General features: G+C 40.9%; 1 protein-coding gene across 1 annotated transcript in view; it reads left to right on the top strand.

Annotated features, from left to right (window-relative positions):
• The window catches only part of APOB (apolipoprotein B), a 37,551-nt gene that overhangs the window by 21,048 nt on the left and 3,520 nt on the right, over positions 1-12,983 (top strand). Inside the window, exons 21-26 of the mRNA XM_005874933.2 lie at positions 874-1,084; positions 1,664-1,839; positions 1,963-2,150; positions 2,634-2,770; positions 4,275-4,648; positions 5,164-12,705. Of these exons, the coding sequence (XP_005874995.1) occupies positions 874-1,084; positions 1,664-1,839; positions 1,963-2,150; positions 2,634-2,770; positions 4,275-4,648; positions 5,164-12,705 (8,628 nt within the window). The remainder of the gene's footprint in view (positions 1-873; positions 1,085-1,663; positions 1,840-1,962; positions 2,151-2,633; positions 2,771-4,274; positions 4,649-5,163; positions 12,706-12,983) is intronic.

Here is a 12,983-nt window from a genome sequence, read left to right on the forward strand (position 1 = left end):
CACTAGAGAAGCATTTTAGGAGATGGGGCAAATTTAGATGTTCACTTCCAAAGATTTTTTTTTAGGTAGGAATAGTGTGTTCCAAAATTAAACTAGAAAAACAAATCCACAGGGTGCCTGCTAAAAAATAATATGTCATGTAACAGTTTTACAAAATACATAAAATGGGTAAACCTCTGAATTTAAGGAAATATGAAACCTTATTACAAAGAAAGGAGGAGTCAGGGAGGAAAGAAGGTGAGGGAGGAACAAGGAACCAGGGAGGGTGTCATCATTGGAGAGTCATATAGAGGTGTCCCATATGCCTGACACAGAAGGACCTTGAGCTCTTACCGTTCCCTGAACATGCTGAGTGTTTCCCACAGCAGGTCCTCTGTATTTCGGGTTCCCTCTACCTGGAATGCTCTCCCCCCAGAATGTACCATGGCTCCACCATTCTCTTCATTCAATTCTCTGCCCAATTATCCCCTTATCAGGGAGAACTTCCCTGACCACCACACATGAAATAGCACCTCTTATATCCCTTTCTCACTTTATTGTCATATCCAGTTGCAGTTTCTTTATATTATTTACCATCTGATGTAAATAACTACTTGTTTATTATCTGTATTCCCACACCAGATGTGAGCTCCATGAAGGCAAGAACCCCACCCCCGACCCCCCACTGCCAAGAGCAGTGCCTAGCACATGATAAATATTTGCAGATTGAATAAGTACATGAGCACCACTGAGTTAAAAAATTAGGGTAAAATCCCGCAGTGTTTCCTCATTTAAACCCATAGAGTACTTGGTCGTTTCTCTACCCTTTTCTCTCTTTCCTTCCCAAACAAAGCTTCTGAATACACGTTTTAATCACCTTTTGCATTCTTGCAGGTGTAAAGCAGACTGAGGCCACGATGACAATCAAATATAACCGGCAGACTATGACTTTGACCAGTGAAACGCAAATTCCAGATTTTGGCATTGACCTTGGGACAGTTCTCAGAGTTAGTGATGAATCTGCTGAGGAAAAAACATCTTACAAACTCACCCTGGACATTCAGAACATGAAAATCACTGAGGTCGCCTTCACAGGCCACATAAGGTAAGGAAGGCTTGGGGTGATCTGCTTGGAGCTGCTGGCCCTCGTGGCTCTTTCCTGTCTTCCTTTGCAGCTCTAAAGCTGACCAACCAATCATTCATTCCCGTTCTATAGTCCAAGGGGGCAGAGCCCTCAACATTCTCACCCTCTGCACATGTCCAGTTAGACCTTTTGCCATTTACTGGGCACTTACTATTCATCAGGCAATGTGCTGGGTGTTTTAAAGAAATCATCTCATTTCTTATAATAAACTCCAAGGTAGGTACAAGTTTCCCTGTTTTGTATATAAGGAGGCAGTAGCTCAGAGGGATTAGATACTTCAGCCAAGACAATAGAGCTAGCAAATGTTAAAGCAGCATTCAAACAGTTTCTGAAAACCTTCTTTTTCTCCCGTATCTCCCTGGAAAGTCCTGAATTTGTGCTGAAGTTGACTGTAGAAGTTAATGAGCTTGATCTCTGGAAATTTCTCTGAGCCATCCATGTATTTCATTTTTATCACCACAAGTCGAACTTCTGTTTAATTTTGCGTATCTCCTTGGAATGGACAAAGTCATTGATGTCAATTGATTTTCTTTCCAATAGTTACGACAAGAAGGAAGAAGCCAAAATCAAAGGTGTTCTTTCTGTACCCCGTTTGCAAGCAGAAGCCAGAAGTGAAACCCTCGCCCAGTGGTCTCCCACAAAACTGCTCCTCCAAATGGATTCATCTGCTACAGCATATGGCTCAACAATTTCCAAGAAGTTGGCATGGCGTTATGGTGAGTACCTCTTCCCCATGGGAGCCCTTCTGAAAGCGCTCTGGACTTGAGTGCAGTGTTGCGAGCCATTGGTTAGAAGCTGACCTGATACCATTGACAACTATTTCACATGTGTGTTTTCAGATGAAGAGAAGATTGAATTTGAATGGAACGCAGGCACCGATGTGGATACCAAAAAAGCAGCTTCCAGTTTCCCCGTGGATCTGTCTGATTATCCTAAAAGCTTGCATATGTACACCAACAGACTCTTGGATCACAGAGTTCCTAAAACAGACATGACTTTCCGGCACATGGGCTCCAAATTAATGGTTGTAAGTACAAATCAGTCAATAAATGCATGGTTATAAGTGCTAATTACATGCTCAACTCTGAGTTAGGTGAAGGAGGGGATCCAAAGATGGATATGGCATGCTTCCTGCCCCCAGGGAATTTTCTGGGGAGAAAAGAAGCATGCACATGGTTAGCGCCCCCCCCCCTTGCCCCGCTCCCGTTACCCAAGGCTGTAGATGATAAGTACAAAACGAATATACTAGTAAACAGAAAAGTTTGCCAAGACCAAAGGAAGTGTCAGGACACTGGCTAGGAGTCTTACTATGTTATGTGTTCCTTTAATAAAATACTGGAAGTGATCCATGACAAACAAAAATTTAAAATTTTCTATAATTTATTTTTTAACTTTCAGTGCATCATCCTGTTTAGTGATTGATCTGTCAAATATGGATTATCACCTAATGTTAATTGCACTTTGAGGCCTTTCTATGCTCACTGCTCTGAAAATGTCTATTATGTTGTAGGCAACAAACACGTGGTTTCAGAAAGCATTCGCAAGTCTTCCTTATACCCAGAATTTGCAAGAATACCTAAAACAGTTGAACCTCCAGAAGATGGAACTGCCAGAGTTCCACATTCCAGAGAACCTCTTCTTGAAAAGGTATAAAAAAAACCAGAAAATTTTCTTTTTTCCATTTTTTAAATTATTTTTCTTTATTGTAAATATATTTTTATTGATTTCAGAGAGAAAGGGAGGAGAGAGAGAGACATAAACATCAAGGATGAGAGAGAATCATTAATCGGCCACCTCTTGCATGCCTCCTACCAGGGACTGAGTCCGCAACCAGGGCATGTGCCCTTAACCAGAATCAAACCTGGGATCCTTCAGTCCGCAGGCCAATGCTCTATCCACTGAGCCAAACCAGCTAGGGCCATTTTTTATTATTGACAGTACTACAGATGTCTCCCTTTATCCCTCTTAGCCTCCCTCCATCCCCAGCTCCTGTCCTACCCTAGGCCTTTACCACACTATTGTCTGTATCTATGGGTTATGCATGTATGCATATAAGTTCTTTGGTTAATCTCTTCCCATCCTCCTCCCCCTCTGATATCTGTCAGTTTGTTCCATGCTTCTATACCTCTGGACCTATTTTGTTCCTCCGTTTATTTTGTTTGTTCGATTCCACATATAAGTGAGACCATGTGATACTTGTCATTGACTGGTTATTTCACTTAGCATAATACTCTCCAGGTCCCTCCATGCTGTCCCAAAGGTTAAAAGATCCTTCTTTCTTTTTTTTTTTAATAGCCACATAGTATTCCATTGTGTAAATGTATCACAGTTTTTTAATCCACTCATCTATTGATGGGCACTTGGACTGTTTCCAGATCTTAGCTATTTATTGTAAATAGAAAAAATTTCTTGATTTCTTGAACCACACAAAGTAAATGGAAGATTTTACTTAGCATGATTTAGACTCTAATTCACATTTTTAAGGAAAATAATTTAAGCACTTTAAGGAGATTAGTAACTGAAGCATCAACACTGTGGCATTTTTGCATTATTAAACATGAGGTCAGAATGTGAATGCCAATCCAGTCAGAGAGAAGCTTAGCAATAGTTGAGGATTCTAGTACTTTCACCCTAATATATTTTATTCACTACAACCTGAACTTGAAAGCCATTCAGTTTTCCTCCATTATAAGTGAATTCCCCCTTTGTTCAGGATCAGGATATACTCACAATTGGTTGACTGTGAAGAATTCAAGAGTGTCTAGCAGAACTGCTGACTATAAGTTTGCTGTTGAGCTCGGAAGGGTAGGAGCAGTCACTGAACACTGAAGAGAGGCAGCATTCCGAGAGAGTATTTCACTTTAGCAATATGGCTTCATCCTCATAGGGAAGTCAGATTCCCAATTTCTCGGGCCACCTTTATATTTACGGAAATGCACATAATGCTTTGCTTTATTTCATGGAAGTAAAATTAAAAATCTGAGTATGAGCTGTACAGGCAATAGTCTTTCCTAGATCGACTCTTCTCTGTATGATCTTCAGGGTTAAGAAAACAAAGGGCCTGTGTCACATGGGCCTTTCCATAGTGCGTGGCTGAGCTGCAGAGTTCTTGATGTCTGATTGTGGACATTATCTTTGTTCTTTATTTCAGTGATGGCCGGGTCAAATACACCTTCAACAAGAACAGTGTGAAAATTGAGATTCCTTTGCCTTTGGGTGGCAAATCCTCCAAAGATCTAAAGATGTTGGAGACTGTTCGGACACCAGTCATTAGCTTGCCATTTTTGGGATTCTACCAGCCTCCTCAAGAGTTCCAACTCCCCAATTTTACCATTCCCAAGTTGTATGAACTGCGGGTGCCTCACTTGGGTGTTCTTGACCTCTCCACAAATATCTACAGCAACTTGTACAACTGGTCCGCCTCCTACACTGGTGGCAACACCAGCACAGACCACTTTAGCCTTCAGGCTCGGTACCACATGAAGGCTGACTCTGCAGTTGACCTGCTGTCCTACAGTGTACAAGGTGGGTCATACTTGGGTAGAGGGTGCACAGGGCTAATTCATTGCAGGCTCTGATGGGATAGCCTCCTACAGGGAGAAAAAGACTTAGGCTTTTTACAAATATTTTTCTTGCTACTTGGATGTCTATTCATTTATTCATTCATTTATTCAACCAATAAAAATATTTATTAAACATATAAAATATACTAAGTAGTCTACTAGGCAGTAACAGAGAAAACAGGTAAACTGGCAATTAAAATTCACTGTAAGAGGTACTATGATAGGGTATCATGTATAAGAAGAAGGTACAGAGGAAGCACTTAATAATGAAACCCAGCAACGTCGTTAGTGGTCAGGGAAGTCTTCCTGTGGGAATACTTATTGCTATCAGATTTTATCCTTATAGTAGAGATGGAGGAGACTCTGACACAATTGACCCAGATCAATGGGGTTTTATTATTGAAAGTCTGACAACACAGAAATTGTTCTGGAAATGTATAGCCTAATTTAACCCGTGTGATTTAATTTTTGTGTTAGGTTCTGGAGAAACAACATATGACCACAGGAATACGTTCACGTTATCATGCGGTGGATCCCTACACCACAAACTTCTGGATTCGAATGTCAAATTCAGCCATGTAGAAAAGATGGGAAACAATCCAGCCTCCAAGGGTTTGCTAACATTCGATGCATCTAGTCCCTGGGGACCACAGATGTCCGCTTCCGTGCACTTGGACTCCAAACAGAAGGAGCAGTTGTACATCAAGGAAGTCAAGATTGATGGGCAGTTCAGAGTCTCTTCATTCTATGCTAACGGTGCATATGGCCTGTCTTATCAAAAGGATCCTGCCTCTGGCCAGCGAACCGGAGAGTCCAACCTGAGGTTTAACTCCACCTACCTCCAGGGCACTAATCAGATAATAGGAAGATATGAAGATGGAACATTCTCCCTCACCTCCAGCTCAGATCTGCAAGATGGCATCATTAAAAACACTGCTTCCCTGAAATATGAGAACTACGAGCTGACTGTGAAATCTGACACCAACGGGCAGTACCAGGACTTTACCACTTCCAACAAAGTAGAACTGGCCTTCTCTACACAAAAGGCATCGCTGAGTTCTGTGTATCAGGCTGACTACAAGTCACTGAGGTTCTTCACCCAGCTTTCTGGATCCATGAATCCTCATGGTCTTGAACTAAATGCTGAAATCTTGGGCACTGACAAAATTAATACTGGTGCTCACAAAGCAACACTAAGGATTGCCCGAGATGGAATGTCTACCAGCGCAACGACCAACTTGAAGTATAGTCCCCTGATGTTGGAGAATGAGCTGAATGCAGCCCTTGGGCTCTCTGGGGCATCTGTGAAATTAACAACAAATGGTCGCTTCAGGGAACACAATGCAAAATTCAGTCTAGATGGAAAAGCTGCCCTCACGGAGGTGTCACTGGGAAGTGCCTATCAGGCCATGATTCTGGGTGTCGACAGCAAAAATATTTTCAACTTCAAAATTAACCAGGAGGGACTTAAGCTTTCAAATGACATGATGGGCTCATATGCTGAAATGAAACTCCACCACACACACAGTCTGAACATGGCAGGGTTATCACTAGACTTCTCTTCAAAACTGGACAACATTTATAGCTCCGACAAGTCGTATAAGCAAACGTTTAATTTACAACTACAGCCCTATTCTCTTGTAACTACTTTAAACAATGACCTGGAATTCAATGATCTGGATCTGACCAACCATGCGAAATTACGGCTAGAACCCCTGAAGCTGAATGTGGGTGGGAACATAAAAGGAGCCTACCGAAATGATGAAATAAAACACATCTACACCCTTTCTTACGCAGACCTGTCAGCAAGCTATAAAGCAGACACCGTAGCTAAAGTGCAGAACACAGAGTTCAGCCATCGGCTCAGCACAAACATCGCCGGGCTAGCTTCTACCACTGACATCAGTACAAGCTACAACTCGGACTCACTGCATTTCAGCAACGTTTTCCACTCTGTGATGGCCCCGTTTACAGTAACCGTTGATGTACATACAAACAGCAACGGGAAACTGGTTCTCTGGGGAGAACACACTGGGCAACTGTACAGCAAATTCCTCTTGAAAGCAGAACCTCTGGCCCTAACCTTCTCTCATGATTACAAAGGATCCACCAGTCACCATCTCATGTCCAAAAGGAGCGTCAGCACTGCTCTTGATAACAAAGTCGGCGCCCTGCTCACTCCAGCTGAACAGACAGCCACCTGGAAACTTAAGACCCAGGTGAACAAAAATGAATACACCCAGGAGTTCGATGCTTACAATACCAAAGACAAAGTCGGTATGGACCTTACTGGGCGCGCCCTGGCTGACCTCACCATGCTAGACTCCCCGATTGAAGTGCCATTTTTAGTCCGAGATCCTGTCAATGTAATCGATGCTTTGGAGATAAAGGATACTATTGACCAGCCCCAGGAATTCACAATGGTTGCTTCTGTAAAATATGACAAGAACCAAGATGTCCACACCATCAACCTCCCATTCTTTAACCTCCTGCCAGAACATTTTGAGAAGAGTAGAATAATAATTATAACTGCATTGGAAGCCATACAGAGAGAATTGAAACATATCGATATTGATCAGTTCGTGATGAAATACAGAGCAGCCTTGGACAAATTCTCAGAGAAAGTTAATGTCCAGCTGAATGAAGTCAACTGGGAGACACAAGTTTCAAGAGCCAAGGAGAAACTGACTGCTTTCATAAAAAATTATGGAATTACAGAAAATGATCTAAAAATGGCACTGGACAATGCCCAAATCAACTTTAATGAAACACTATCTCAACTACAAACATATGTGATACAAGTTGATCAGTATATTAATTATGATGTTAAAGCAGCTATTGCTAAGATTATTGATCAAATCATTGAAAAATTGAACATTCTTGATAAACATTATCGTATCCGTGTAACTTTAGTAAAAGTAATCCATAATTTACATTTATTTATTGAAAAGGTTGATTTTAACAAAGTGGGAAGTAATACAGTGTCTTGGATTCAAAATGTGACTGATAGGTATCAAATCAGAATCCAGGTACAAGAAAAATTGCAACAGCTCAAGACACAAATTCAGAATTTTGACATGCAGCACCTTGCAGAAAAGTTAAAACAACAGATTGAAGCTATTGATGTCAGAGTGCTTTTAGATCAGTTGAGGGCTGCAATTTCATTTCAAAAAATAAAGCAAATGATTGAACATGTCAAAAACTATGTTGGAAAGCTCATTGAAGATTTTGAAGTAACTAAGAAAATCAATGCTTTTAGAACCATGGTTCACAAGCTAATTAATAGGTATAAAATAGAGCAGCACATCCAGATTTTAATAGATAAATCAGTACAGTTGGCCCAAAAATATAAGTTGAAGGAGACTCTTCAGAAGTTGGGCAATGTCTTAAAACAAGTTGGGATAAAAGATCACTTTGAGAAACTGGTTGGGTTTATTGATGATGCTGTCACTCAGCTTAAAGCATTGTCTTTTAAAAATTTCATTGAAGAAGTAAACAGATTCCTTGACATGTTGATAAGTAAATTAAGATCATTTGATTACCACCGGTTCATAGATGAGACCAATAACAAAATCCGTGAGGTGACTCGGATAATCAATGAGGAAATCCAGGCTCTGGACCTTCCACAGAAAGCTAAAGCACTAAAACTGTTTGTGGAGGACATCAAGGCTGCAGTCTCTGTCCATCTGGAAAACCTAAACAGCACCAAAATAACTTTATTCATTGATTGGTTACAGGAGGCTTTAAGGTCACCATCTTTAAATCACATGAAAGCCAAATTCCAGGAGACCCTAGAATATATACGAGACCAAATGTATAAGATGGACCTTCAACAGAAAGTTCAGCAATGCCTGCTCCAAGTAGGCGAAATTTACAACACAATTGTTACTTATATTTCTGACTTGTGGAGTCTTGCTGTTAAGAACCTCACTGACTTTGCAGAACAGTATTCTATGCAAGACTGGGCTGAAAATCTGAAAGCATTGGTAGAACAAGGGTTCATTGTTCCTGAAATCCAAACCATCTTTGTGACCATACCTTCCTTTGAAGTCAGTCTCCGGGCCCTTCAGGAAGCTACGTATCAGACTCCTGAGTTCATAGTTCCCCTGACAGATTTGAAGGTTCCATCAGTTCAGATAAATTTCAAAAAGTTAGAAGATATAAAAGTCCCATCCAGGTTTTCCACACCAGAATTTACTGTCCTCAACACCTTCCACATTCCTTCCTTTACAATTGACTTGGTAGAAATAAAAGCAAAGATCATCAGAATCATTGACCAGATGCTGAACAGTGAACTGCAGTGGCCAGTTCCAGAAGTATACCTGAAGGATCTGATGGACACGGACACCATTCTTGCTAGAATCACTCTGCCAGACTTCCATGTATCAGAAATCACAATTCCAGAATTCGTAATCCCAAAGCTTGACCTTAAAGCTTTTCAAATTCCTGACCTTCACATACCAGAATTCCAGCTTCCCAAAATCTCACAGACAATTGAAGTACCTACTTTCGGCAAGCTGCATAGCGTTTTGAAAATCCAATCTCCCCTTTTCACGTTAGATGCGAATGCTGACATTCACAATGTAACGACATCCGTGAATGAGGCAGGGATTACGGCTTCCATCACTGCCAAAGGACACTCCAAATTCGAAGTTCTCAAATTTGATCTTCAAGCAAATGCACAACTTTCGTACCCTAAGATGAAACCACTTGTTCTGAAGGAATCTGTGAGTTTCTCCAGCAAGTACCTGAACACGGAGCATAAGAGCGAAGTGCTATTTTTTGAAAATACTTTTGAGGGGAAATCAAACACAGTGGCAGGTTTGCAAACAGAAAAAAATACAATGGAGCTTAGTAATGGTGTGCTAATCAAGATAAACAATCAGATTACCCTGGACAGCAATACAAAGTACTTTCACAAATTGAACATCCCCAAATTGGACTTCTCCAGTCAGGCTGACCTACACGATGAAATCAAGACCCTGTGGGACTCTGAAAAGATAGCATGGACTTCTTCTGGGAGAGCAGCATGGAAATTGGCCTGCCCCAAATTCTCAGATGAGGGAACACGTGAATCACAAATTAGCTTCACTATGAGAGGACTCCTCACTTCCTTTGAATTTTCTAATAAGATCAATAGCAAACACCTGAGAGTAAACCAAACCTTGGCTTATGAATCTGGCTTTCTTAACTATTATCAATTGGAAATCCAGTCACAAGTTGAATCCCAGCATGTGGGCCACAGTATTCTTACTGCTAAAGGCACAGCACAGCTTAGTGAAAGGAAGGTAGAGGTAACTGGCAACCATGATGCTCAATTAAATGGAAAAGTTAGTGGAAATTTGAAAAATTCTCTTTTCTTTTCAGCAATTCCATTTGAGATTACTGCATCCACAAACAATGAAGGAAATCTGAAAGTTATTTTTCCATTAAAATTGACAGGGAAAATAGACTTCCTGAATAATTATGCACTGTTCCTGAGCCCCAATGCCCAGCAAGCAAGTTGGCAAGCCGGTGCCAGGTTCAATCAGTATAAGTACAATCAAAATTTCTCTGCTGGAAACAATGAGAACAGCACCGACGCCCATATAGGAATAAGTGGAGAAGCCAACCTGGATTTCCTAAACAGTCCTTTAACAATTCCTGAAATGACTCTACCTTATACAGGATTCAAAATTCCCCAGGTGAAAGATTTCTCCTTATGGGAAAAAACGGGCTTGAAGGAATTCTTGAAAACAACAAAGCAATCATTTGATTTAAGTGTAAAGGCTCAGTATAAGAAAAACAAAGACAAACATTCCATCCCAATTCCTTTGGATGTATTTTATGTGTTTATCAATCAGAACATCAATTCCTTCAACAGGCATTTTGAGAAAGTCAGAGGCAAGGCATTAAATCTTTTTACCAAATCCTATAATGAAGCAAAAATTAAGCTTAATAAGTATATGGTTGAAAAATCTCTGAACAAGGAACCCATGACCCTTCAAATTCCTGGATATACTATTCCAGTAGTCAACACTGAACTATCTCCATTCACAGCAAAGATGTGGACATTTGGCTTTGAGATCAGGACCCCCAACCTCACCACCCCAGATTCTGGCTTCTATGTGCCCTCCTATGCAATAGTCCTGCCATCTCTAGAGCTGCCAGCCCTTAACGTTCCTAGGAATTTTCTCAAGTTTTCTCTTCCAGAATTGAAGGTATTAAGTATCCCAAACATTTTAATTCCAGCCATGGGCAATATTACCTATGATTTTTCCTTTAAATCAAGTGTCATTACACTGAATACAAATGTTGGACTTTATAACCAATCAGATATTGTTGCTCACTTCCTTTCTTCCTCCTCTTCAGTTATTGATGCACTGCAGTACAAATTAGAGGGCTCCTCGAGTTTGACAAGGAAAAGAGGGTTGAAGTTAGCCACAGCTTTGTCTCTGAGTAACAAATATGTGGAAGGCAATCATGATAGTACCATTAGCTTAACCAAGAAAACCATGGAAGCTTCAGTGACAACAACAGCAAACGTTCAAATTCCAATTCTGAGGATGAATTTCAAGCAAGAACTGAATGGCAATACCAAGTCAAAACCTACTGTCTCTTCTTCCATTGAATTAAAGTATGATTTCAATTCCACCAAACTGTACTCTACTGCTACAGGGACAGTCAACCACAAATTCAGCTTAGAAAGCCTCACTTCTTACTTTTCCATTGAATTATCTAACAAAGGAGATATCAAGGGTTCAGTCCTTTCACGGGAATATTCAGGAATGATTGCCAGTGAGGTCAGCACTTATTTAAATTCCAAGGGGACTCGGTCTTCAGTGAAGCTACAAGGGGCTTCCAAAGTTGATAGACTCTGGAACCTTGAAGTAAAAGAAAGCTTTGCTGGAGAAGCCTCTCTCCAACGCATTTATGCCACCTGGGAACACAACACCAAAAACCACGTTCAGGTACTATACCCCTTAACATCTGGAGAGCATTCAGGCAAAGCCACCCTGGAACTCTCCCCATGGAAAATGTCAGCCCTTGCTCAGGTCCATGCAAGTCAGCTCAGTTCCTTCCTTGATCTCAATCACCTTGGTCAGGAAATGTCCCTGAATGTCAACCCTGAGAACCAGAAGGCCAGCTGGAAAGGTGAGGTCCAGGTTCACTCCTTGTCTCTCCAGAATGACGTACAACTCTCCAATGACCAAGACGAGACACGCCTTGACATTGCAGGTTCCTTAGAAGGGTACCTAAAGTTCCTCGACAGCATTGCCCTACCTGTTTATGACAAGACTTTATGGGAATTCTTTAAGCTGGATGTAACAACCAGTAAGGATAGGAAACAGTATTTTCATGCTTCAACAGCCCTTGTATACACCAAAAACCCCAAGGGCTATACTTTCTCTGTCCCTGTGCAAGAATTGGCTGATAAATTTGTTATTCCTGGACTGAGGCTAAATAATCTGAACTCGGTTCTTCTCACACCTGCATTCCAAGTCCCATTTACAGATCTCCAGGTTCCATCCTACACACTTGACTTCAGTGAAATTAAGATCTACAAGAAGCTAAGTACTTCACCATTTTCCCTCAATGTACCAGCACTACCCAAAGTGAAATTCCCCGAAGTTGATGTGTTAACCAAGTATTCTGGACCAGAAGACTCCTCAGTTCCCTTTTTTGAGATAACTGTGCCTGGATTTCAGTTAACTATGCCCCAGTTTACGTACCCAAACAGTATTTCTGTTGGTGCTACTGTTTTGGATCTAAATGAGATGGCCGGCAAGATTGCAGACTTCAGGTTGCCAAACATCACCGTGCCTGATCAGACTATTGAGATTCCTTCCATTAAGTTCTCTATACCTTCTGGGATTTACATCCCTTCCTTTGGAGCACTGACGGCACGTTTCGGAGTGGCCTCTCCCTTGTATAATGCTACTTGGAATGCTGGCTTGAAAAACAAAGAAGATCATGTTGAAACATACCTGGATTCCACCTGCAGCTCAATTATAAAGTTCCTGGAATATGACCTTAAAGGTAAGGAAATGTCCCGACTCCTCCTGTATAAGAATTCTTAAGTTATATGTTTTCAGTGAGAGTTGTGAATCAATATGATGTATTTATATATGACTAGAGGCAAATTTAAAAGAAGAGATTCGTCTATACCGACATGTAGCATCCCGTAGAAACCTACTGACATTTAAGAACACATTCAAAGAAAATAGAATTTTCTGTAATGACTTTAGGACTGATAATGTCTCCTATTTTTTTTAAATGTGGCTGCATGTTTCAAATATATATATATATATACACAC

The sequence above is a fragment of the Myotis brandtii genome, unplaced genomic scaffold (assembly GCF_000412655.1).
Source record: "Myotis brandtii unplaced genomic scaffold, ASM41265v1 scaffold454, whole genome shotgun sequence".
NCBI classification, from domain to species: domain Eukaryota; kingdom Metazoa; phylum Chordata; class Mammalia; order Chiroptera; family Vespertilionidae; genus Myotis; species Myotis brandtii.